The 26,944-nt window shown below is 43.6% G+C and overlaps 1 protein-coding gene across 3 annotated transcripts in view; it reads right to left on the bottom strand.

Annotated features, from left to right (window-relative positions):
* Nucleotides 1-26,944, bottom strand: part of GAL (galanin and GMAP prepropeptide) — a 137,557-nt gene that overhangs the window by 100,746 nt on the left and 9,867 nt on the right. For 2 of the 3 annotated variants that reach the window (XM_030199526.1, XM_030199528.1), the window contains exons 2-3: nucleotides 18,255-18,335; nucleotides 17,437-17,491 (exon numbers count right to left, since the gene is read on the bottom strand). In XM_030199526.1, the coding sequence (XP_030055386.1) occupies nucleotides 17,437-17,491; nucleotides 18,255-18,335 (136 nt within the window). Of the gene's footprint in view, nucleotides 1-17,436; nucleotides 17,492-18,254; nucleotides 18,336-18,740; nucleotides 19,080-26,944 lie in introns of those variants that run through there. The other variant, XM_030199527.1, reaches the window with a different exon arrangement.

Here is a 26,944-nt window from a genome sequence, read left to right as displayed (position 1 = left end):
AAGGAAACTTTGAAAAAAATCATCATACTCTATGTCCACATTTCCAGTATTTCTGGAGAAAAGCTATTAACCCTAATATTTATTAAGTGACAACAGCCTTTAATATAATTCCTAAGCAAAGATTTACAACTAATCTGGTTGTCTATAAGTCATTCTTGGCATAAGGTCAAATTCCTTTAAGTTCCTACGAGGGTCAAGTGAAATAAATAATACCTTGTGCTATCTTTTCACAGGAAACCAAAGATGAATACTATATTATTCATTACCCAGCAAAGAAGTAATTAAATGGTAACATTTACCTTGTTTGTGTCTTGTCTTAAGCAGGTTCTGGAGTCCCGAGGAAATGGCGAAAACAAACTTTGAGAATTCGAAGAGGGAGGAGTGTGTGAGAAAAAGTATAATTCTCCCATGATGCTTTGCTTGTTCATTGTTATGTCTGATTTCCCCTTGCATGAGAAACTAACAATTTGTGTTTCTTACCAAAAGTAGTCATTTCTAACTAAGGGCCCTTTTACCAAGTTGCAGCAAAAGGGGGCCAGTGCTGGCATCAGCGCGTTTTACATGCGTGCCAAGGCCCCCTTTCACCGAGTTGGTAAAAGGGAAGTCTCGTCTTCCTACAGGAAATTTTTTTGGGGGGAGCCCTTACCGCAACCCATTGAGGTGGCAGTAAGGGCTCCCGCGTTAACCTGGCAGTAACTGGGCAGCACATGACACTGCCTGATTACAGCTGGGTACACTCTGACGCTACAAAAATAAAGACATTTTTTGTAGGGCCGGAAATGATGGTGCACTAGGGGTGGGCAGTACCGCCGGGCTGCTTCAATGGGCTTACCGTTGCTTAGTAAAAGGAGCCCTAAATGTCAAGTAAATTAAAAGGTAAATGTTTTGCATGTTCATTTACCTATGAAGTTCTAATAAGTTGGTTTGTTTCTTTGTTTATGTAGTGAAAATTAAGAGGGAAAGAGAACTGCTGAGGAAAAAACCTGTTTCCCTGGTTCATTAATTTTGGGGTTTGGTTTTACCTACAGTCTTGACTCATTATTTTTAGAATTACCTGAAGGAATATAGACAACAGAATAGACAGTGCTTTTGTTGATTCTGTGGTGTACCATTTACAATTGAAACTTTTTAAAATTTAAATTGAATTCAGAATCAAATTCTAAATTACATTTCAAAATTTAAATTGAATGTAGAATCAAATTCTAAATTAAATTTCAAAATTATATGCATGCATTTAATATTTGAAGTCAACACAGATTTGTTCTTTGAAAAATAAATAATTCTGTACATACAGATCTCCTAAAAAAAAGAAAGGAGAATATAACTGATTTCTTTCTACAATGTATATACATTCCTCCTAAACAGGAGAGCATATGGTACCAATTTTCTTTCTACAATACTTATAGACACATTTTATTTGTCATTAGGAGTTTACATAAACTTCTTCATTACACATATATGCTTTACCTGTGATATTTACACTTTCAGGGGCATTTTCGAAAGAGAAGGGCGCCCATCTTCCGACACAAATCAGGAGATGGGCGTCCTTCTCTCAGGGTCGCCCAAATCGTCATAATTGAAAGCCAATTTTGGGCACCCTCAACTGCAGTCCGTCGCGAACGACCAAAGTTCACAGGGGCGTGTCGGAGGCGTAGCGAAGGCGGGACTGGAGTGTGCTTAAGAGATGGGCGTCCTCGGCTGATAATGGAAAAAAGAAGGGCGTCCCTGATGAGCATTTGGTTTACTTTACTTGGTCCATTTTTTTTTTCACAACCAAGCCTCAAAAAGGTGCCCAAACTGACCAGATGACCACCGGAGGGAATCGGGGATGACCTCCCCTTACTACTACTACTACTAAACATTTCTAGAGCGCTACTAGGGTTACACAGCGCTGTACAGTTTAACAAAGAAGGCCAGTCCCTGCTCAAAGGAGCTTACAATCTAAAGGACGAAATGTCAAGTTGGGGCAGTCAAGGTTTCCTGAATAGAGGTGTAATGGTTAGGTGCCGAAGGCAACATTTAAGAGGTGGGCTTTGAGCAAGGATTTGAAGATGGGCAGGGAGGGGGCCTGGCGTATGGGCTCAGGGAGTTTATTCCAAGCATGGGGTGAGGACAGTCAGAAAGGGCGGAGCCTGGAGTTGGCGGTGGTGGAGAAGGGTACTGAGAGGAGGGATCTGTCTTGAGAGCGGAGGTGACGGGTAGTAACGTAAGGGGAGATGAGGGTAGAGAGGTAAGGAGGGGCTGCAGATCGAGTGCATTTGTAGGTTAGTAGGAGAAGCTTGAACTGTATGCAGTACCTAATCGGAAGCCAGTGAAGTGACTTCAGGAGAGGGGTGATACGAGTATATCGGTCCAGGCGGAAGATAAGACATGCAGCCAAGTTCTGAACAGACTGAAGGGTCACCAACCCCGTCCCACTATAAAAAAAAAATTTTTTAAATTTTTTTCCAGCCTCTATGCCAGCCTCAAATGTCATACCCAGCTCCATGACAGCAGTATGCAGATCCCTGGTGCAGTTTTTAGTGGGTGCAGTGCCCTTCAGGCAGGTGGACCCAGGCCCATCCCCCCCCCCCCTCCTGTTAAACTTGTGCTGGCAAATGTGAGCCCTTCAAAACTCACCTGAAACCCACTGTACCCACATCTAGGTGCCCCCCTTCATACCTTAGTGCTATGGTAGTGGTGTACAGTTGTGGGGAGTGGGTTTTGGGGGGGGGTTGGGGGGCTCAGCACCAAAGGTAAGGGAGCTATGCAGCTGGGAGCAATTTGTGAAGTCCACTGCAGTACCCCCTAGGGTGCCCAGTTGGTGTCCTTGCATGTCAGGGGGACCAGTGCACTACGAATGCTGGCTCCTCCCATGACCAAAACCAGACCAAATGCCTTGGATTTGGTCGTTTTTGAGATGGGCGTCCTCGGTTTCCATTATGGCCAAAAACCGGGGACGACCATCTCTAAGGACGACCTAAGGACGGCCATCTCTAAGGTCGACCTAAATGTTGGGATTTGGGCGTCCCCGACCATTTTATCGAAAAGAAAGATGGACGCCCATCTTGTTTCAATAACACGGGGTTCCCCGCCCCTTCGCCAGGACGTCCTTAGAGATGGGCACCCTTAGAGATGGTAGTCCCAGTTCGATTATGCCCCTCCATGTTTTCTAAATAACGATTCTGTTCTCTGTTAAGTCACATATATGTAGTCAGCATTAACAGTTTTGTATCAAATATCTTTGATTTAATACTGTTTATTTTCATGCACTGAAAAAAGAAAGAAAACAAAAACCCAAGCAATGTTTCTTTTGCCAGTTGTCAGCATTTCTCCTCTGCCGAGGTCAGAAGGGGGAAAGGAAGCACATCACTGTAGAAGTCCTTTTTCACTATTGGGCATAACAGTGTTACGAGTGTACCAACTGGGCAAGGCAAGTGGCTTTAGGTTCTTAGTTGTTCTTACACAGGCCGCCTTGTCTTCTCTGGCTATCACTACATGGTGCATGTGTGTGTCATTTAGGGGGAAGTGGATCTTCTCTGGAGCATGGACGTATAGCTTAGGTAGGCCCTTCCACTGCTATGCTCTAGAGAATCACTTCTGTAGGTCACCTGTTTGTCACTTCATGTTTGTACCCATGAATAAACAACAGTATTGGTGCTATCTCCAGTATACCCTTTTAGCATTACTTTGCCTGCGCCACAGAGGAAATCCTTATACTGATATCTGCTCAGTTTTTTGTTTAATTTTATTGTCAGATCATCTGCGGATTCCCCTGTCTGCCTCTCCGGAAGGGTATTGCAGTGCCACACCAGTTGACAAAACATCAGTGCACACACTTACATGAAACAGCATGAGAGAGAGTAATTTGTAAATAATCCCAAGCTTGAATTGTATATAAAGATTATGTAGCTACATATGTAAGAGTGATTTCACAACTGGGCCTGAACCTAGCCAGGACAGAGGTCCTTGTCAACCTGTGCACTGCCTTCAAATGCCTCTACCAAAGAGTACAGTGGACCCTCTGATGCAGTCTTGTCCCACGCATTGTGCATTATTTTAGTTCAGCCTACACACAAACATATATCTGAAATCATGTTTTCTTTTGGCCTAATTATGCACATGCAAAGTAATTTTAAGGTTCCTATCATTTTTACACTCACATTTTCAAAGTGATTTGCACTAACATGTCTGTCAAGTATTTCTAAGTGTTACACATAAGCTTGGAGGCCCTAGGTCCCCAACAACAATTTCGGGACCCATTTTTACAAAAAGGGTTTATCTCAGTTGGTGGCTTGTTTTTTTAAATGGTGTCATACTATTTTTAGTGCAAATAAACAAAGAGTTTTTTCTACCCACAATGTTTTCCCCACAACATTTCATATTTTTCCCTTCTACATGATTTTTTTTAATATAAAGCTGTTACCCAAAATAAACTGCCTTATTATATGCCACTTTCCAAGTGTCAGACAAATGTATGGGTTTCCACACTGTGTGGTGTTTCCCTGTGTCATAAAGTCATCAAATGATATGTAATGTATTTATTATTGTTGACATTTATAATATATATGATGTAAAGTTTTGCACTAAACTATGCCATTGTGTAGTGTACACGTGTTATGTTCCATCATTAACTTTTGTAGACTGGACATTAGTTTTATCATGGACATTGACAGTCTTGTGTGCCATAACCATGTTATTTGAACTTTGGTTTACCATGGCTACCCACTTATAAGCAATCATGGACTAGGTTCTGCCATGGTTATCCGTTTTAAATAATTGGAGGACTGATTACAGCCCAGTTACCCTTTCCACAATGAACGCTACTTTTATAGTGCATGGACATTTAGCAGTTTTATAATTTCTTAACAAGTACATATTGGTAGCAATCATTGCAAGCAGCAAGAAGTACTTATCTAGTATCTAGTCACCCTGGTGAACTGCTTACAGGGGACTACAATGTCACCCACTGAACATGTCATGTTTTTGGATGCTTTAACCTTTACCATCCATCATAGGTGCCCCGTATAGCCCAGCTGTGGCCTTCCCCGCCTGCCTCCTCCTCCAAATGTAGCCCCGATACGCATACCTGCCAAGACTCCCGCTGAATTCGGTTGCCGCCGCTTCAGCAGCAGCAGGAACAAGCACCACACTGAGCCTCTGCCACCACTTCTCTCCACAGACTTCTCTCCACAGCCAGCATAAGAACAAAAATAAGCACAGGGCCGCAGCAGCCTTCAGGCATGTGCTGTCAGCTCTGCCGTCCTCTGCCCCCACTGTCGTCAATTTCCCGTTCCGGGGCAGAGGACCGGCAGAGCCGACAGAACATGCCTGAAGGCTGCTGCGGCCCTGTGCTTCTTTTGTTCTTGTGTCAGCGCTGCTGTAAAGAGGCCCAGAGGGAAAGAACATGACTGGAAACGGTAGGGAAGTGAGGACAAGAGCAGGGGAGAGCCAGGGACATGGAAAAGAGCAGGGGAGAGCCAGAGAGAGATGGGGAGAGAAAGAGGGGACATGGAAAAGAGAAGGGGAGAGCCATAGAGAAGATGCTGGATGGAAGAGGGGTACAGAGAGAGAGAGATGAGTGGAAAAATGGGGACAGAAAGAGGGGACATGGGCAGGAGAGAGAGAGAAGCTGCTGGGGAGAAACTGGGGGAGACCCTAGCTGTCAGATGGAGAAATGCTGGATAAAAGGAGGGAGAAAGAGGGAAGATGCTGGATGGAAGGGTTGGGAGGGAAAGAGGAAAGACACTGGAAGGATGGGGAGAGAGAGGACATGCTGAATGGAAAAGGGTCAAGAGAGAGAACTGTCTAGAAGGAAGGGAAGATAGAGGGACAATGGATGGAAAGAGAGGGAGACAATGGACGAAAGGATTGGGAGAGGGTAATGGGTGGAAGGATGGAGAAAGAAAGAGGGATGACACTGGATGGAAGGGTAGGAGAGAAAGAGGGAAGGTGCTGGACATGGATGGATGGAGGGGAGGAAAGACTGGAAGGAGATGAACATGGATGGAGGGAGGGGAGGGAAGAGAGGAGAAATCTGGACATGGATGAAGTGGAGGGCAGGGAAGAGAGGAGAAATGTTGGACAGGGATGGAGGGGAGGAAAGACAAAGGAAGGAGGTGCACACGGATGGAGGGGAAGGGAGAGAGGAGAAATGGTGGACATGGATGGAGGGGAGCATAAGTACATAAGTATCGCCATACTGGGAAAGACCAAAGGTCCATCAAGCCCAGCATCCTATTTCCAACAGTGGCCAATCCAGATCACAAATACCTGGCAAGATCCCAATAAAGTACAAAACATTTTATAGTGCTTATCCCAGGAATAGTGGACTTTCCCCAAGTCCGTTTAATAACGGTCTATTGACTTTTCCTTTATGAAGCCGTCCAAACCTTTTTAAAACTCCGCTAAGCTAACCGGAGCAAAGTAGATGCACACGGATGGAGGGGAGTGAGGAGAAATGCTGGATATGGATGGAGGGAAAACTGCTGAATTTAAGAGCTGGATTGGGACACTGAAGGATAGGGACAGGGCTACAGATGGTAGACAGGACGCATAAGGACACAGGAGTATGGTGGACATGGTGAGAGAAAAAATATCAAATGGAAAGAAGACACTGCATAAAACAGAAGACACTGGGACCAAAGCGAATAGAAAAACTAAATGCTCAGACAACAAAGATAGAAAAAAGTATTTTATTCAGACTATGCCAGCTTTTGGAAATGTGCATCTGTGATATATTATTTATTGCATTTGTATCCCACATTCCCCCACCTATTTGCAGGCTCAATGTGGCTTACATAGATTTGATAACATTGTCATAACAGGATATTGGATACAATTAGTAATGTGTAGCGCTTAGGAAGGGGTGAGGGAAGAGGGAAGAGAATTGTTAGGGTATTATAGGAGGTGTGCGCTCATAGTTGAGTGGACTTAGTGAGGTTATAAGTTCTCATTGTAGGCCTTGTTGAAGAAGAATGTTTTCAGAGATTTCCGAAAGATAGATGTTTCTTTGATTGCTTTCAGGTCTGTAGGTAATGCATTCCATATCTGCGTGCTCTTGTAAGAGAAGGTAGTGGCGTGCATCATCTTGTATTTAAGTCCTCTGCAGCTGGGGTAGTGCAGGTTGAGAAATTTACGGGATGATCTTGTGGTGTTTCTGGGAGGTAGGTCTACGAGGTTTAGCATGTAGATTGGGGCGTCTGCATGAATAATTTTGTGTACCAACGTGCAGATCTTGAACGCAATGCGTTCCTTCAGTGGAAGCCAGTGAAGTTTCTCTCTTAGTGGTTTTGCGCTTTCATATTTGGCTTTTCCAAGTATGAGTCTGGTGGCTGTATTCTGGGCAGTTTGAAGTTTTTTAATTGTCTGTTCTTTGCACCCGGCATATAGTGCATTGCAGTAGTCCAGATGGCTTATTACCATTGACTGTACCAGGGTACGGAAGATGTATCTCGGGAAGAAAGGTTTTACTCTTTTAAGTTTCCACATGGTGTAGAACATTTAAATTGTAATTTCTCTAGTATGACTTCTTGAGGTAACTTTCCAGTTCTGTATTTTGCCTTCATATGAGATGTGTATGAAACTGGCTGAGATCCACAATGGGTCAAGAAAGACTGACAGCTTTATGTTTACTGAACATTGAAAGTAATCTTGTTGGAGATATTAACCCTGAGCAGATCATTGACACCTATGATGTGAAGTCTAGTCGCTGGATGTTACTTCACTAATGTGACCATTTCATTTTGGGATTTTCCATGGATGGAAATAGCAGTGTTTAATTGATAGCATTTTTGAATAGTATACATTGGTTAATATATGCTTTGAGCAACCACTTTTTTTCTTTGACATATGATACATATCTAATATCTAAATTTACTAAAAGGTATTAATTGTGACTATTTTACTTTTACTTATGTTTTTTTCTGTGTGTTGTCAGACAATTATAGATGTAAGCCCCACCTCTGGCACCACCCCTACCCCTGCCCCTTTTAGCCTCGCCAAACAATTGGGCCTATGCCAGGGGTAGGTAATTCTAGTCCTCGAGAGCCCCACGCAGGTCAGGTTTTCAGGACATCCAAAATTAATATGTAGGAGATAGATTTGCATACCAAGGAGGCAGTACATGCAAATCTATCTCCTGCATATTCATTGTAGATGTCCTGAAAACCCAGTGCTTTTTTTGTAGAAAAAAAGGTGCCGGTACTCATTGTGGGCGGGGTCACCACACATGGCACTGCCCCTATTATAGCCACACCCACATTAGCCACACCCCTTATACCAGCCATGGCACATATAAACAGACATCATTGAAAATATTATACTAGTATAGGAGAAAAAATAATGTGATTTTTTTTCATTATAAATAATTTCTGTAAGCTGTTACAGTTCCAGTATAACCAGTGCAAAATAAGACAAATTCCAAACACTAAAATGAAAATAAAATGATTTTTTCTACCTTTGTTGTCTGGTGACTTTGTTTTTCTATCCATATTGGTCCCAGTCTCTGATTCTGCTGCTCTCTATCTGTTCTCTTAACTCCGTTTCCAGGGCTTCCTTTCCATTTATTTCTTTACTTTCCTCCTTTCTTCTTCTTTTGTTGCCCTGCATCCATAAGTAAAAGCTGGGTCCTCCTCCATGGAATTGACTGGAGGAGGTATAACATGGATCCAGCTTTTGCCTATTTTCTCCATCCATGTGCAGTTTTTCTCCTCTTCCCTTTCCCTCATCTCCATCCATGCGCATCTTCTTTTTTCTTTCCTCCCCTCCATTCATGTCCAGCACTTCTCCTCTCTCTTCCCCTCCATCCATGTCCAGCATTTCTCATCTCTCTTCCCTCCTTTATATCCATATAAAGCAATAATTCTCTCTCCCCTCTCCTCCATCCAAGCCAGCATTTCTCCTCTCTCCTAGCCAACTCCTCCATCCATGTCCAGCAATTCTCCTCTATCTCCTGCTCTCCTCTCCATCCATTTCTAGCATTTCTCCTCTCTCTCCTCCCCTCCATGTCCAGCAATTCTATCTTCCCTGCCCTCCCCTCCATGATCAGCAATTATCTCATCCCTGCCCTCCCATCAATGTCCAGCAATTCTCTCTCCCCTGCCCTTCCCTCCCATCCCATGTCCAGCAATTCTCTCTCCCCTGCCCTTCCCTCCCATGTCCAGCAATTCTCCCATCCCATGTCCAGCAATTCTCTCTCCCTTGCCCTTCCCTCCCATCCCATCCTATGTCCATCAATTCTCTCCCTTGCCCTTCCCTCCCATCCCATGTCCAGCAATTCTCTCTCCCCTGCCCTTCCCTCCCATGTCCAGCAATTCTCTCTCCCCTGCCCTTCCCATGTCCAGCAATTCTCTCTCCCTTGCCCTTCCCTCCCAGCCCATCCAATGTCCAGCAATTCTCTCTCCCCTGCCCTTCCCTCCCATCAATGTCCAGCAATTCTCTCTCCCCTGCCCTTCCCTCCCATCCCATGTCCAGCAATTCTCTCTCCCCTGCCCTTCCCTCCCATGTCCAGCAATTCTCCCATCCCATGTCCAGCAATTCTCTCTCCCTTGCCCTTCCCTCCCATCCCATCCTATGTCCAGCAATTCTCTCCCTTGCCCTTCCCTCCCATCCCATGTCCAGCAATTCTCTCTCCCCTGCCCTTCCCTCCTATGTCCAGCAATTCTCTCTCCCCTGCCCTTCCCATGTCCAGCAATTCTCTCTCCCTTGCCCTTCCCTCCCAGCCCATCCAATGTCCAGCAATTCTCTCTCCCCTGCCCTTCCCATGTCCAGCAATTCTCTCTCCCTTGCCCTTCCCTCCCATCCCATGTCCAGCAATTCTCTCTCCCCTGCCCTTCCCTCCCATGTCCAGCAATTCTCCCATCCCATGTCCAGCAATTCTCTCTCCCTTGCCCTTCCCTCCCATCCCATCCTATGTCCATCAATTCTCTCCCTTGCCCTTCCCTCCCATCCCATGTCCAGCAATTCTCTCTCCCCTGCCCTTCCCTCCCATGTCCAGCAATTCTCTCTCCCCTGCCCTTCCCATGTCCAGCAATTCTCTCTCCCTTGCCCTTCCCTCCCAGCCCATCCAATGTCCAGCAATTCTCTCTCCCCTGCCCTTCCCATGTCCAGCAATTCTCTCTCCCCTGCCCTTCCCTCCCATCCCATGTCCAATTCTCTCTCCCCTGCCCTTCCTATGTCCAGCAATTCTCTCTCCCTTGCCCTCCCATGTCCAGCAATTCTCTCTCCCCTGCCCTTCCCTCCCATCCCATGTCCAGCAATTCTCTCTCCCCTGCCCTTCCCTCCCATTGATTTCCAGCAATTCTCTCTCCCCTGCCCTTCCCTCCCATCCCATGTCCAATTCTCTCTCCCTTGCCCTTCCCATGTCCAGCAATTCTCTCTCCCTTGCCTTTCCCTCCCATCCCATGTCCAGCAATTCTCTCTCCCCTGCCCTTCCCATGTCCAGCAATTCTCTCTCCCCTGCCCTTCCCTCCCATTGATTTCCAGCAGTTCTCTCTCCCCTGTCCTCCCCTCCCATTATTTCCAGCGATTCTCCACCTCTCCCCTGCCCTCCCATCGACGTGCAGCGATTTTTCCGTCCCTCCCCTGCCCTCACCTCTCCCATATCCAGCGATTCTTCGTCCCCCAGCGTCCTCCTTCACTGCCTGCCAGCCAGCATCGGACTCAGAAGCGAACGGTGCAGGCAGCGATTGGCTGGCAGCGTCGTAGCTTCCCTCTGCAAGTCCCGCCTACAACTTCCTGTTTACACATAGGCGGGACTTGCAGAGGGAAGCTACGACGCTGCCAGCCAATCGCTGCCTGCACCGTTCGCTTCTGAGTCCGACTGGCTGGCAGGCAGTGAAGGAGGGCGGCTGGGGGACGAAGAATCGCTAGATATGGGAGAGGTGAGGGCAGGGGAGGGACGGAAAAATCGCTGCACGTCGATGGGAGGGCAGGGGAGAGGTGGAGAATCGCTGGAAGTAATGGGAGGGGAGGAGGAGAAAAAGGTGCCGGTACGCCGTACCGTTGCGTACCGGCACAAAAAAAGCACTGTGAAAACCTGACCCGCCTGAGGCTCTCGAGGAGTGGAATTGCCTACCTCTGGCCTATGCCACCCATGTAGTTTATATCATCACATCATCATTGCCTTGGTTTAAGTGACATTACTTTTTCCAATGAACTTGACTTCTACAGACAGTCATTGAAACTTTTACTTCACTTGATTTACTTATGGATATCGATCAAGGTCATTTAAATTGCTTACAATCATACGGTAACTCAGTCATTTCATATGATTTTATGTTCATCTATATTGTTGAGATCATTGCATTTTATGTTGTATTTCTGAACTTGCATATGGTTTATTGAGAGTCATGTATGTCTTGGTTAACGGGAGTGCAGTCACGGTTTGTTTTAGCTAGTGTTTCAAGCCCTTCTGGCTTCTTTTTAAGCCACTTAATGCAGAGGCTTGGTACTGTGTAAAGGCCTCAAGGTCCATGAGGAATCATCCAATTTGCTAAAAGCAAAACAACTTGGACAATAACAACTTTTTGTTGTTATATTGTTATCAGAATGGACATCATTGAAGAGACTCCAGGTCTTCATGTTCCAGGACACCTGGCCCCAAGACTTGGGGAGAAAGGTATAAAGACATCATCCTTGAAGCTGTTATTAGTTAGTTGGCAAGCAAGCAAGCAGTTACCTGTCGGAATCTTGGTCACAGTCATCAGCTGGCTCTGAGCCTGCCACAGAATGATGGCTCAGTAAACTGTGGCATCATCTGCCTGAAGACTTTCCTTGCTGCCTGTGTTCCTGATCCTGATTCATCATCAGTTCCTGTGCTGCCTCCAGATCCAGTGTCATGAGTGATATCATCAGTCAGGTCTGAACTGTTATCTCTTTAGTGCCTGTGAGTGCCAGGCATCCTAATATTTCAGGATTAGGGGCGAGTGCGCTTAGTTATCTCCTAGACCCTTTACAATCATTCTGGCATAATTCATTGCCTCTGATTACATCTATTATTGTGAGCTGCCAGTACTGTACAATAAACAGCGTACCTTTTTATAACATCTGAGTCTTGTGACTATTACTCTCAGTATAAAGTGTAAGTGTATATAAGCATAATTTTGGACAGTAGGATTAGGATTGCTAGGGTGAGAGGTGAGTTTTGGTTTTGTTTGTAAGATTGCCAGAGTGCTATTATAAATTATTCCTCTCACTCGTTGCCAACTCCCTTTTGGATTTGTGCTTCAAACCCACAGACCTATTTACTAAGTATGCACATAACAAACATTAATTAAGGAGTGGAGGAGTGGCCTAGTGGTTAGGGTGGTGGACTTTGGTCCTGAGGAACTGAGTTCGATTCCTACTTCAGGCACAGGCAGCTCCTTGTGACTCTGGGCAAGTCACTTGACCCTCCATTGCTCCATGTAAGCTGCATTGAGCCTGCCATGAGTGGGAAAGCGCAGGGTACAAATGTAACAAAAATAAATAAAATGGCTGTTAACATGCATTAACATATGTTAACATATTAAAACAGCTTAGTAAATAGAGCCCTTAGAATTTATACTCTTCAGGGCAGGAACTTATGTACTTTAATCCTAATAATGTTTTAAGTGGCCTTGGTTAAAACTTCAAATTATTATTCCATTAAAATACTGAAAACACTAGCTTTGAATATTGACTTTGAGTGAAAAAAAAATTACAAACAGCACAAAATACCGCTTCCCGCCTTGCAGTGCTTCTCACTTTGAGAAGACTTCCCCTCTCTTGTTAAAATGTCACTGGCTTACCATAATTGCCAGGATCACCTTTAAAATATGCACGACTGTTTACCAAATCATATATGATTTATCACCCTCCTGCATGCAACAACTAATTGATTTACCTTCACGTAATACAGTAAAAACATCTAGAGAATACCTCACCATCCATTAACCAAACTGCAAAGGTATTTCTTACAAATGAATCCTTGTCGCAGGCTTCACATATCAGAGTACCAAACTTTGGAATTCTCTACCCAAGCAATTAAGGTACTTGGAAGATTATCCGAGATTCCGTAAATTACTAAAGGCTTTTCTAATAAGTACAAATCTTATCAAAAGATGACAAACTAATGTTGCCATCCCTCTTAAGTGTTTCAACATAACCAATACTCTAGCCTAGCTTTATGACAAACACAATTATTCCTAATATGTTAAAATGTTATAATTATTTGATTGTATTATATTTTTGATGTTTTTTCTTGAATGTAAGCCACACTGAATCTGAGCTTGTTCGGGATACTGTGGGATACAAATGTCATAATAAATAATAATGACGACGACGACGACGACGACAATGTCACAATGGATACAGTGTAGCGCTGCAAAGTTGAACAACTATAGAAACAGAAACATAGAAAATGTTGGCAGATAAAGATCATACGGCCTATCCAGTCTGGCTAGCCATGCAATCAACTAATCTCTACTATTCCTTTCTCTCCTTTAGAGATTTTGTGCATGCCCCATGCTTTCTTGAATTCAGATACAGCAGTGGTTCCCAAACCTGGTCCTGGAGGCATCCCATCCACTCAAGATTTCAGGATATCCACAATGAATATTCATGAGAGAGATTTGAATGCACTGCCTCCATTGCATACAAAGCTCTCATGAATATTCATTGTGGATATCCTGAAAACCTGACTGGTTGGGGTGCCTCCTGGACCAGGTTTGAGAACCACTGAGATACAGTCTTCTCTACTACTTCAACCAGGCAGCCATTCCATTCATCTACCATCATTTTTGTAGATAAACATTTCCTTTGATTTCTACTTCTCCATGGGATTGGTAGCATTTTATCTTGCTATTTTTTGGAATTCTACCAGGAATTTGTGACTAGGATTGGCCACTGTTGGAAACAGAACACTGAGCTAGATGGACCATTGGTCTGACCAAATATAGAATGCTCTTATGTTCTCCTGAATCTTCCTCCTTTCACCTTCATCTTATGCCCCTTCATTCCATGAACCTCTGAATTCCACAGCTAGCTCCATTTTTCTATCTAAACCTCACAGAATGCAATTTTCATAACACCCAATATTCAAAGCGTTTTAAGTGTGCAGGAGAGCTTTCTGCCCACTTACATCTCCAGGGTTACCCAACCATCAATTTTCAGTGGCACTTAACTAGGCAGTGCCATCGAATATTGGCTCTGACTGACCAACAAAAACGTGGGCAGGTCAGGAGTGGTATAGGGGGTAGTGTTGGGCAGGAGCCAGCAGTTATGCGGACGCAGGCAATATTCAGTACTGGCACTGACATAGCTTGGCCACATAGCTATGCAGATGCCGGCACTGAATATCGGACGGCATCCGCATAATTATTTAAAAGCTTTCTGGAGTCCTTCAAGCCCTCCCACCCCCTGATATAGCGCCCATGCTACATTTCCCCCACACTCCAGACCATGACATTCAGAACTTTCCTCCCTCTGAAATGTCCCCCAATCCTCAATCCACCCCCTGACTGAGCAGGTCCCTTCCCGGTGCCTACCTTAAATCCCTGGTGGTCCAGTGAGGGTGATGGGGATAGGTACAACCCACCCTTACTCCTGCCCCTAGCAGTAGCATCTTTAAAATGACTTCCATGACTGTGTCTGGAAACCTTGCAGTACTACCGCAGTACTGTGAGAATGATGTGAGAGGTAGTGGCAGCCATTTTGAAGATGCTGCCACTAGAGGCAGGAGCAAGAGGGGTTTGCTCCTGCTTCTAGCACCCTCTTCCCCCAGACCACTAGGGATCTATGGTTGGCCTGGACCAAGAGGGGGCGGGGGAAGTTCTGGTGGGGGGGGGGGGGCTCTGTATATTTGGGGCTGTGGGAGGGGAATGGGAAGAAGGAGCAGAAGGGGACTTGGAGGGCTCTAGAAAGCTTTTAAATAGTTATGCGTTTCCTGGCTAATATTCAGCAAGGGCTCACATAACTGTCTTACGCGGGCCCTGGCTGAATATTGGCCGGGACCCACATAAGCTGTAGTGGCTAGCCATGGGACAATTAGCCCCAGATATTCAGTGCCAGGACCCACGCATGGCCTGACACTGAATATATGGGGCTAATTTAGCCAGCCATGGTCAGCATTTAAAAAAAACACTAACTGCTGCCAGCTGAATATTACTTCAAAAGAGAATATGCACACTGTCAGATAATTTTCTCTTTGAAAACATGCTAGTTTATTTATATTTGTGCAGCCTGGCAAGCAGATATAAAATAATGCACATTCTTCTGAAAAGGTCCTGTGTGTGCACTGTTTTCCTCCACAATGTAAAGGTGACTGCAGGAGTGCCTTCTCATAACTTGCTCCCCCACCCTTCCCCTAGTGTACTTAAGAGATTAAAGACAGGATCACATTTATAAAGCTGTATACACTAAAGACACTATATAAAAATATTCTCCATGCATAGCAAGCGGGGAAAAGTCAAGGAACAAGCCTTTTTATTTCATATGGTTTGTTTGTAAACAGACCATATCTATACAATATAAAAGGAAACATATGGCACTACAAAGAAAGTATTGATAATATTATACAATTAGGGACTCAATAGAGCTGCTGGAGCACTCGTATTGTCAATCACTAAATAGCCCCAGTCTTATTGAATACAAAATATCTTTATTAAACATGTGTGCTTCAAAACCTGCTCACGTGTATTTAAAACCTTTATTCACAAACAATATTCTCTTATATCTTTCATGCTCATTCACACCTTATAGTACCTGCATAGAAAATCTATAACAAGGAGGATTTATATATACATGACTTTCTTGAATATCATTACACACTGTGTCAAAGTTCATGATATCTCGTCTCTCACAGAGGCATCACAGAATTAGAAATAAGAAACCTTTGCATATGTCCATTCACTCTACTCTTCCGGTTTCCGGTTTCACATGAAGTTTCATGAAAGTTCAAGACAAACCCCAACACACTTCTCTGGGGGTAAACAACTCCACTTGCAATAGATTTCAGGCACTACATTAGCGGGATGAGACTTTTCAATCTCATAACTGCTGTTACTCTAGTACTTAAGCAAGCATCGGCTCCTCTATGCAGGACCGCATTTCGTTCTCTTCATCAGGAGGAACCACCATATCCCTTTAACCAATTCTGTTTGGCAGCGTGCCAACAAAGGACTTTCTCAGGCCGGGACCCAACTGCCGTGGCTCTGGTTAGTTCAGAGCCACGGCAGTTGGGTCCCGGCCTGAGAAAGTCCTTTGTTGGCACGCTGCCAAACAGAATTGGTTAAAGGGATATGGTGGTTCCTCCTGATGAAGAGAACGAAATGCGGTCCTGCATAGAGGAGCCGATGCTTGCTTAAGGACTAGAGTAACAGCAGTTATGAGATTGAAAAGTCTCATCCCGCTAATGTAGTGCCTGAAATCTATTGCAAGTGGAGTTGTTTACCCCCAGAGAAGTGTGTTGGGGTTTGTCTTGAACTTTCATGAAACTTCATGTGAAACCGGAAACCAGAAGAGTAGAGTGAATGGACATATGCAAAGGTTTCTTATTTCTAATTCTGTGATGCCTCTGTGAGAGACGAGATATCATGAACTTTGACACAGTGTGTAATGATATTCAAGAAAGTCTTGTATATATAAATCCTCCTTGTTATAGATTTTCTATGCAGGTACTATAAGGTGTGAATGAGCATGAAAGATATAAGAGAATATTGTTTGTGAATAAAGGTTTTAAATACACGTGAGCAGGTTTTGAAGCACACGTGTTTAATAAAGATATTTTGTATTCAATAAGACTGGGACTACAAAGAAAGTGCCATATTTATTTATGCTGAAAATACCTCTTTGAAGCATGTTTTGAAGTATGTAAAAGCCCACCTATTAGAGGCTGCTTTTAAACTCTTAAACCCCTATTCGCCTTTGTAGTATCCACTTTTGTGTTAATCATTTCCACAATATCACTTATTTGTCCTGTCTGTCTTTAATAGATTGCAAGCTCTGATGAGCAGAGACTGTCTCTTATGTGTGTTGTGTACAGCGCTGCAGACATCTAGTAGTGCTATAAAAATGATAAGTAGTAGTAAATGGTAGTAGTAATAGAATCTGTTCTTCTAGAAAGCTGAAGAAGTATTATCATGTGAGCAGAAAATTACTTTACACTATTAAAAATATCATACAGGCTAGCTGGGAATGCATTATTTCCACTTTCTGGCTGCATTTCAGAATGTATTCTGGATCTTTCTTTGTTCTCCCTCTGAGAAATTACTATGTTCTATGAAGAAAAAGTGAAGATTTATAGCCCAGGGATTATTTCAGTTTATTTAACTTGATACCTCAAACCACTGCACATATGTTATTTGAGAAAAAATAAACACTTTTTAATGAAATTAGTAAAATAAATGGCATATTTCATGTCATTGTATTAAAATAATTATTTTTCATTAATGAAACCTTAACTGTGATGTAAAATGAGAAAATATTTTGGCTACTTACGTGGTCCCAGCAGATAACCAGCACTGTTCAAAGTCCAGCCCCTCTTTTCTTTTGCCTTAGAAAAAAGAATTGCTGCAGTTAAAGCTATAGATAGGACTCTGGCTGTAAAAAAAAACAAAACAAAACTCTATTACTGCAAAACTATCACCTGGTATAATATACAACTGGATACTAGAGCTAGTTTGCTGGTTGCCAACAAGCAAATATCAAAAGCAAACCCAGACATCGTCTTTATGATTATGACTTAGGTACACACTGAAAGTTTTTAAACCCAGAAGAAAATGTGTAATTTTCTGATATTTTTAAACAGTTTCTATACTCTTGTTTTATTAGATACACTATCTCTAGATCTGGGAGTATATTTCACTCATATGCCTAAACATGTTGGTTCTATTGGTTCAAAAGCATTCTCTATAACATAATTATGTTACACTGTTTTATTTGTTTCTGTGGATTTTTTAACCACCTTTATAAAGAGATTCACCCAAGGCGGTGTACATCAGGTACAGTTTAACATCATTTTACTATTATACTCATCTTTGTCTACCTTGGCTAAATAAAAAGTTATTAAAAAATGAAAGAAAAAAAGCATTCTGTTAGGCTGGGAATACAGCCTATTGCTTATAATCAGTACTTAGAGCTCTGTATTCCAAAACTTTTCTTCATATGCACTTTTTGCAAATAATGTGAACTTTTGCTACAATTCATATTGCTAAGTGACTAACAAATAATATTCATTTAATTCCCTGATTTAATACACCACTTGGATTAAATGCAAAAGAGAAAAGCAAAATATGTGACTAAGAAAATGTACTTACCGATAAAACTAGTCCAAAGGTATAAGTGAAGTTGGTTGAAAGGAGAAGAGACACCAAGAAGACACTAATGGCTTTCTGCATCTGGAAACAGAATCAGAAGACCAGCTATAACTCTAAAAGACTGGAATGAGCTCCACCAGATTCTCATTTTTCTGTGTACTGAAAAGCAGCTGGAATCTGGCCACCAGCTATGCATAATATAATTCAGCATAAAGAATAATAGAGAAGGCTAGGCATGTTTACAAATGAGTGCCTGGGTCTCAAAATATAGGGGGTGAAGAATCAACAGGCAAGGCTTCATCAATTAGTTAATTGCCAAATCATCCCTAATTTAAATTATTGAGCTGAGACTATAACATTTCTTTCTGATATTATAGTCTCCACTCAGACATATATGATTTTCTATACAATTTTCCATAAAAAAGGAAAAAAAAAACAAGAAATGTTTAGACATTGCATCTGAAGGGAAAAAAAACATTAACTCACCGTGAGATAATTTATGTTGCTTTTTCCTTGTTGTAAGGCTATTGATTTATGATCCCAGAAAAAGAGATACAAATCTAGATACAGAGAGGATTTACAGAATAGGTGCAGATGCAAACTTCTGTCCAGATTTCAGCAAATGATGAGAGCCTTCACTGCATTTTCAGGGTGCTGGAAATCCTCCAATAAGCTTTGTGAATGAGAGATGGGCTTGTGCACCTCCTCTATTTATGGTCCAGAGAAAAGAAATGAATTTCAGCCTCCCTAGGGAGCTGTGAAAGAGGGGTCATTGTACTTCTGCAAGTCACTACATTAGGAAGGGCAAAGATTACAGCTATTCAGTTATAGTTCCACCAGAGCAATATAGAGGCTGAAGACAGATAACAGCCAGGGTAATTACTTGTGATTAAGACGAGTTGCAAATTGGTCTCTTATTCCTTATTCCTCCTGCCCTCCCTCCAGTCTGTTTTTGTACTCCTTCCTGACTTCAGTGTGCTTTAAAAATCATTTTTAGGGCAAGGGACATCTTCCAAATGACTTAATTTGTAAAATTCATTTACAGTTTGCTGATCTATTGAATAAAAGCTAATTTTTCTGTATTTTTGCATATTATCTTTGACAGTAAATAAATCCACCCAATTTTCAATATTTTCAGTGTCTTGCTCAATGATAATAATAATACAGTAAAAGTGGTTGAAGCAGGGTTTCTTTTACATTTTTTCTTTCCTTTTTGAACAGTAATCACAGCAATGAGTGTAAAAGCTATTCTTTGCTCCGTCATTATTTTCTGGTTTTTGCCTGTCATCTCTATTTGTTTGTTCCTTGGATATGAAATCCTGACAGAAATATTCAGAAGAACTGCTGCTGCATAAAGATAGATGAATGACTTACTTACCCACTTACCTTTTTACTGATATTCGTTATTTAGGTAACACATTCGACTATCCAGTCCTAGACTTAAATGGATAACTTATCTGTTTCAGTTAAGACTGTTATTGTCAAGTCCCACTAACTGGATAAAGTTATCCAGATAGTGGCTGAATGTTGGTCAGTTTTTTTATATGGATAAAATTTCAACAAACATCAAGTTGTCTGGTCAGAAGTTGCATCAATGGCGTTGAGTGTTTAAACTACTTACTGAATAAGACCTTTTCAATATTGACTTTCCCTCCTTTGCCTCTTTGACCTTGAATACGGAGAACTTGAACTTATGCATGATGCAAAATCTGGGTTCTGCTAGATCTGCCATTTCTCTGATTTGTCCTAAACTTCAGGCAGATTTTGTGTGCATAGGACAAGATCAAATTCTTTCCAAGTGAAAAAGGAAGGGAATAAACTGCTGTAGATAGCACCAAGTCTCTGGACTAATTGCAACTAAAGAAATTGCTTGTAGCAGAGAACCATTTATTTCAGCCATCATCTTTCATCTAATGCCTAAGTCAGAAATAATTTAAATTATTGCTAAAGTAGTTGTTATAATAATGTTGCTAAAGTAATGCTACAGTTCTAACAAATAAAGTAAAGAAATTCAGATTATAGATAATCCATCAACCATAGCCCAGCATCTTATATAAATCTTACAAATTCCAGCACATTTTCTGTGGTTTAATTATTAGAAATATAGGCATCAATATTCAGTATGGTTTAAGCAGACAGGAGCTTCTCCTGCTCACTTAGGGGCCCTTTTACTAAGCCATGAAGGTGCCTATGTGCGCCCAATGCGCGCCAAATTGGAGTTACCGGGTGACCCTTGTGATCATTTCAATTTTGGCGCACATCCGAAAAATATTTTTTATTTTCTGAGGCATGGCAGCTACGCGCATCAAGTGGCATTTGACACACGCAGACCATTACCGTGTGAGACCATACTGCTAGGTCAACGGCTTGCGGTAAAGTCTCAGATCCAAAATTGATGAGCAGCAAAATGAAAATTGCCGCACATCCATTTTGGATCTGAGACTTTACCGCAAGCCATTTTAACCAAACATTTTTTAAAAAGCATTTTTTACAGGTGCGCTAAAAAATGATTCTGCGTACACCCAAAACATGCGTCTATACTACCACAGGCCATTTTGCAGTGCACCTTAGTAAAAGGACCCCTTAAACAAAACTGAGCAAGCTATCTATCAATATGCAGCAGCACCTAACCAGGTAGCAGCACTGAATATTGGCTCCGATTGCTCCACCACAGTCTGGAAATGGGACACAGTCGGGCCTTAGCCAGAAGATCTATGGGCAATGGTGATATTTAGTGCCAGTGTCTCCATAGCTAATAAGATAGGTAGGACTGCATAAAAAGCAGTGCCTGTCTAGCCATGCTGGTAACTGCACTGAATATTGGATGGTACCCCCATAACCAATGACCTAAATATTCAATGATAGGTGCCCACCAGAATTGGATATTTGGGTTTAATTTAGCTGGTGGTCACCTGGCTGAATATTGATCTGATAAATGTTTGTGGAGTTTTTTTCCCTTGTACTCATATAACACATTAGTGGCCCTATGACTTTGCTACAGTGCTATGGTGTTATGATTGGGGTCAGAACCCCTCTCAAACTTACCTCTTTCCTGGGGGTCAGCTTCTTAGCTGGCTTCTGTTTCTTTTCTCTGTCCTTTCTGAGCTGGCTCTGTCTCTCTGTGCTGGCAGCTTCCAGCAGCATGGCTCTAATTGTTTCACTATACTGCACCTGTGTGTGTTGCCTGAGTTGCTCTACCTCTCTTTGGGTGTACTGGCTTCAAGTGCTTCACAGTGTTGCATTGGTGTGGGTTGGGCCTCTCTGGGTCATTGTGCTTTTGCCTAGGTCTAGGGAGTGTGACATCATCAGGGAGGGCCTTGATAAGGAAGTGGTGTTGTTTCCTTCCGGGCCTTTGCAACAGTGGTGTTTGCTTTAGGTAGGGTGGTGCAGTGTGCACTTCTGACTTTGTGTCTAGTTTCCCTGCTTGCTTTTGCTAAGGGCCAGGTTAGTGTTAGTGCAGTGTGCACTGGTGTCTGTGTGTTTAGCTTTCCTGCTTTTCCCTTTGGTTCCCCTGCTTTTCCCTCTTGGTTTTGGAAGCATTGCTGTGTGTAGGGCTTTGGAAGCTCTGTTGCTGATAGAAGTACTTCAGGGTTTGGTGTTAGGAACACTGCAGAGTTTGCTGTTAGAAATACTTCTGGTGTTTGTGCTATTAGGAGCATTGCAGTCTTTGCTGTTGGTGTTTGGTGATTTAGAATCACTTTTGGCTTATGTGTTAGCTTCCCTGCTTTTTCCTTGTGCCTCCCCTGTCTTCCCTTTTAGTGCTAGGAGCTCTTCTGCTAGCTTGCTAGAGCAGTGCTTAGGTAGCTTGTTAGTTTTGTGTTTCGCTTATTAGTGTAGAGCTCTGCTTGTAGCTTGGTGCTTAGTAGCACCTGTGTTAGCTTTGTGTTTAGTTCCCTGCTCTGTTAGTTTAGGGCTTAGGAAGTCCCTTTCTTGAGCAGGGCTTAGGAGCTCCTGTTTAGTATAGGGCTTAGGAAGTCCTTTTGTCATCCAGTCTGGGGAATTCCAGTCCAGTGTTCCAGTCCATGTGTTCCGGCTCGCTGGGCGGTGCCTGCAGTCCCTGCCGGTGTCGGTGTGCTTGCCCAGCGTTGGTTGGTGGGTTTTGCCTGCTGCTGTCGCTCCTCGTCAGCAGCCCAAGGGCTCACGTTTGCTCCAGAGGCCCCGCGGGCTCTGAACCTGAGAACCTGACATATGGGTAAAATCTGTTATCTAATGAGATTAAAAAACAAAACAAAACTATATGAGCCACAAATGTAATGCAGTTTGGGTCCAAGATGGGATGGAAGCTGACAGCTGAGGGTACTGAGGAGTCAAATCTTGAGAATATAAGACAAGCAGTAGTTATCTGGAATCATCATCTTGAATGAGTAGGAGGGTTTTGCTCCAGCTCGATTTTGTAGCATTTCTTCTCCATTTCTCTTTTTGCTCTGTACAGTGTTAGTAGAAAACAGAGCTCCTGTACCTGTACTCCCTGAAAACTGCCCAGCAGCTTTGTAAACTCTGAGTCTGAATCCCATACCTGGCTCCTTAGGGTCAGTGACTGTCCAACTTATTTTTGAAAGAGATTGCCGGCCATCTTCCGACACAAATCTGGAGATGGCCGGCCATCTCCTGAAGTCGGCCAAATCGGTATGATCGAAAGCCGATTCTGGCTGGCTTCAACTGCTTTCCGTCGTGGAGCCAGCCAAACTTCAAGGGGGAATGTCGGTAGGGTAGTGAAGGCAGGACGGGGGTGTGCTCATGAGATGGCCAGCTTCGCTCGATAATATAAAAAAGAAAGCCGGCCTTGACAAGCATTTTGCCGGCTTTACTTGGTCCTTTTTTTTTCACGACCAAGCTTCAAAAAGAAGCCCCAACTGACCAGATGACCACCGGAGGGAATCGGGGATGACTCCCCTTACTCCCCCAGTGGTCACCAACTCCCTCCCACCCCCCAAAATGTTTTTTAAATATTTTTTTGCCAGCCTCAAATGTCATACCCAGCTCCCAGACAGCAGTATGCAGGTCCCTGGAGCAGTATTTAGTGGGTGCAGTGCACTTCAGGCAGGTGGACCCAGGCCCATCCCCCCCTACCTGTTACACTTGTGGTGGTAAATATTGAGCTCTCCAAACCCCCCCAAAACCCACATCTAGGTGCCCCCCTTCATCCCTAAGGGCTACGGTAGTGGTGTAGAGTTGTGGGGAGTGGGTTTTGGGGGAGGATTTGGGGGGGCTCAGCACACAAGGTAAGGGAGCTATGCACCTGGGAGCTATTTTTGAAGTCCCCTGCAGTGCCCCCTAGGGTGCCCGGTTGGTGTCCTGGCATGTCAGGGGGACCAATGCACTACAAATGCTGGCCCCTCCCACGACAAGTGGCTTGGATTTGGCTGGGTCTGAGATGGCCGGCTTCGGTTTCCATTATGGGTGAAAACTGAAGATGGCCATCTCAAACCCAGCAATCTCAACATTTATGTCGAGATTTGGCCGGCTCCAACCGTATTATCGAAAAAAAAGATGGCCGGCCATCTTTTTTGAAAATACAGTTGGCTCCGCCCATTCACAGAGCCGGCCCCGGAGATGGCTGGCCCCGTTTGATTATGTCCCTCTATGTTAGTCATAGACCTTGCTATATTGGATTATAAGATGCTGCAGCTTGAAGGTTAAAACATTTTTAGTCCCTTTGCACTGATGTTAGGAGAATGGTGCTGTAAGTTTATTTCAATGTTCAAAATCTTTGGATTGGTCTTTATGCTAGCAATTCTCGCTTAACAATCCTTAGAGATTGCGCATTTTCTGCTTCCAATCCCACCCTGTGTTCTGTCTTAATCCCTCCTTTTCAAATCCCTGTTCCCCTGTTCTTATCATGTATTCTGTTCTTTCTTCTTCTGTCGACCTTACTTTCCTCCCCAATACCTTTTCCTGTTCTCCTTCATCCTAACTTCTTCTATTATTCCTCCTCATTTTTTTCCTATTGGAAACAGTAATTACGGTGTTCAGCTTTGTAGCTGCTTACCGTCGTCCAACTACTGTTTTCCTCTTATCTAATCAGTTCCTTCAGTCTTTTGAACTATGCTTTCTCTCTAACCACTCAGCCCAGACACCCCCCCCCTTCCTGTCCACACTTTTCTCGGCTCTTTTTCATAGTGCAGCATGAATTACTGCGTAGTATCTCTTATTCCGTTCTTTCATAGCCTAGTCTTGGTTTTCCCCCCAAGGGCTGGATTCTTCTATTCCATCAGTCAGGAAGGGAAAGCCCCTGTTCTAGAAATTATAATGCCACCGTTTGCATTACTTTGTATCATCTGCTTGTCCTCCATTCTTCCCTTGAGTTATTCTTACAAATTTTGTTTTTGTCATTTGATGAATCTGCATAGCTGTTTGTAGATGAGATTTTGGTTGAGGCTCCTATATATTGTGTAGCTCTTTGTTTTGGTGAATAATAAAAAACATTTTAAAAATATTGTTTCTGTTTTGGGTACAATGCTGAAGTTCTTGAACTACTGCACATATACTAGTCATCCTAACATGTACAGATCATTTAACTTTCTCTTTTTAAGTTCACAAAAGTTTTTTATTTATTCATATAAGTAACCACGACCCGGGGGGTGACCCGTGCGTCCGGAGGCAGGGGAACTCAGGGGTGGGCTGCAGCCGCATTGTCAGGCTCCGAGCGGCCACCCTAACGAATTCAGGAACCCGCCGCAAGTGCAGCACCACAGACGACCTTGGCTGACCCGATCTGACCACGCGGCCAATAACAGGCCGCGAGTCTGGAGAAGGGGAAAAAACAGAGGTGAGCCGAGAAAACAGGGGTGAGCCGTAGTCACATACTACGGTTTCGTGCGGCCACCCCAACGAACTCGGAGACCCGCGAGTGCCGCACCGTAGACAGCCTGACCTGACCACGCGGCCAGCAACGGGCCCAGCCAGGCAGCGGCCGATGCCCAGGAGGCCACAGAGGGATTGAGATGGCCAGTCCCACTTTGCAATCCGACCACCCCACCCACTGGAGCACCGACCGAGAGGAGCTGGCCACGTGGCCGGTAGCGGACCCAGCCGGGCAGGGACTGATGCTCAGGAAGCCATGAGAGGTGTGAGACAACCGGTCCTGACTCACAGCGTGACCGCTCCACCATCGGAGAGCCGACCGAGAGGAGCTGGTGAATCCGAGGAGCTGCAGAGTGGAGGCGACCTGCCCTCCTGAATTGCACACCAATTCTCGGGACTGCGCTGTGGTTACCAAGTCGCCGGCCATCGACCAAGACACAAGAGGACGGGCACCACGCACGTGGCGGCGGAACGAGGACCAGAGCCTGCTTCGGCGTGCATCATCCCCAGTGAGCGCCGTCGAGCAGGAGCTAGTCGAGAGGGCCCAAAACACCAAGCTGGGGGGATATTATTGGAAACGCCGAATCGGAAATTCCGCTCCACTACTACTGCTGGTGGGATCCTGAAGACGATCCACTGCTGCAGTCCATACCAGCTGCAACTTGCAAGTATTTGCTCAAATTAAAAACTCTTTCACACAGTGCTGATGCTGCTAGATGCTGCTTATCTCTACATTTATTCACTGCTCAAATTGAGAAAATATTTTCACACAATGCTCACACTGCCTGTCGCTGCTTATTGCTACTACTACTTACTGCTTATGTCCATACTGCTTGATGCTGATATTGATTAATGCTGACACTGTTAGTACTACATTGATTCATTGCTCAATGCTCAAACTGCTCAATGTTGACATTGTGTAATGCTGATACATTTGTTACTGCTTGATAATATATCAATTCATTGCCTAAAGCTCAAACAGCTTAATGTTGATAATGCGTAATGATGACAAACTTGTTCAATGATTAATGCTCATAATGCATAATGTTGATACGGTTTAATGTTGATTCTGGTTGATGAGCACACAAAATTCCATTCACTAACACCATCTTAGTACCATACCATACCGAAACATGATGCATAACCTGTTAAATACCTTCTAAATGCTTACTAGACATCCCATAGTTCTATACTGCATCTTGAACTGTAATTTGCTAAACGCTCCCTAAATAACTAGTACTGATATGAACCCCAGCAAATTATTATTCCTAATTACCTACTGTCTCTCCCTAACACAACACGCACCCACAACCCTTAATATAGAAAACACTACACCCACAATCCACAAACCACCCACACAACCCATACGTAACATGCCTATCCAAAAAAATCAATCAACGACACGAAAAAACTACTAGCCACAGTCACCGTCAACAGAAAGGAACGAAAGGACATCAAGAAGACAGACAGCTGAGAAAAATTAACACTACTCCAAACTCAACTGAACACCATTACCAACAAATACAAACAGGATACATCAATGCCAGATCGGCAGTCAATAAAACCACGATATTAACTGACTGGATCACAACTGACCATCGTGACTTCCTACCTATCAGCGAAACTTGGATCCATGACCCCAAAGATCCAATAATACTAGAGCTCTGTCCTCCAGGATACAAAATTACCCACTGGACAAGAGAAGGAAAAAGAGGAGGAGGCATAGCAATAATTTATAAATCTGAATTCACAGTCACAACAACGGCAGAATCTATTCTTCCTCAACTCGAAATAGCCTCCGTCAGAATAAACCACTCCAACCTACGTGATCACCTAAACCTAATCTTATTTTACAGACCTCCAGGCAATTAGCAAGACTCACCAAC

Source organism: Microcaecilia unicolor, chromosome 4, assembly GCF_901765095.1.
Source record: "Microcaecilia unicolor chromosome 4, aMicUni1.1, whole genome shotgun sequence".
In the NCBI taxonomy this organism is placed as follows: Eukaryota; Metazoa; Chordata; class Amphibia; order Gymnophiona; family Siphonopidae; genus Microcaecilia; species Microcaecilia unicolor.
Note: the sequence above shows the minus strand (reverse complement) of the source record. Positions and strands in the feature narration are given on the sequence as shown.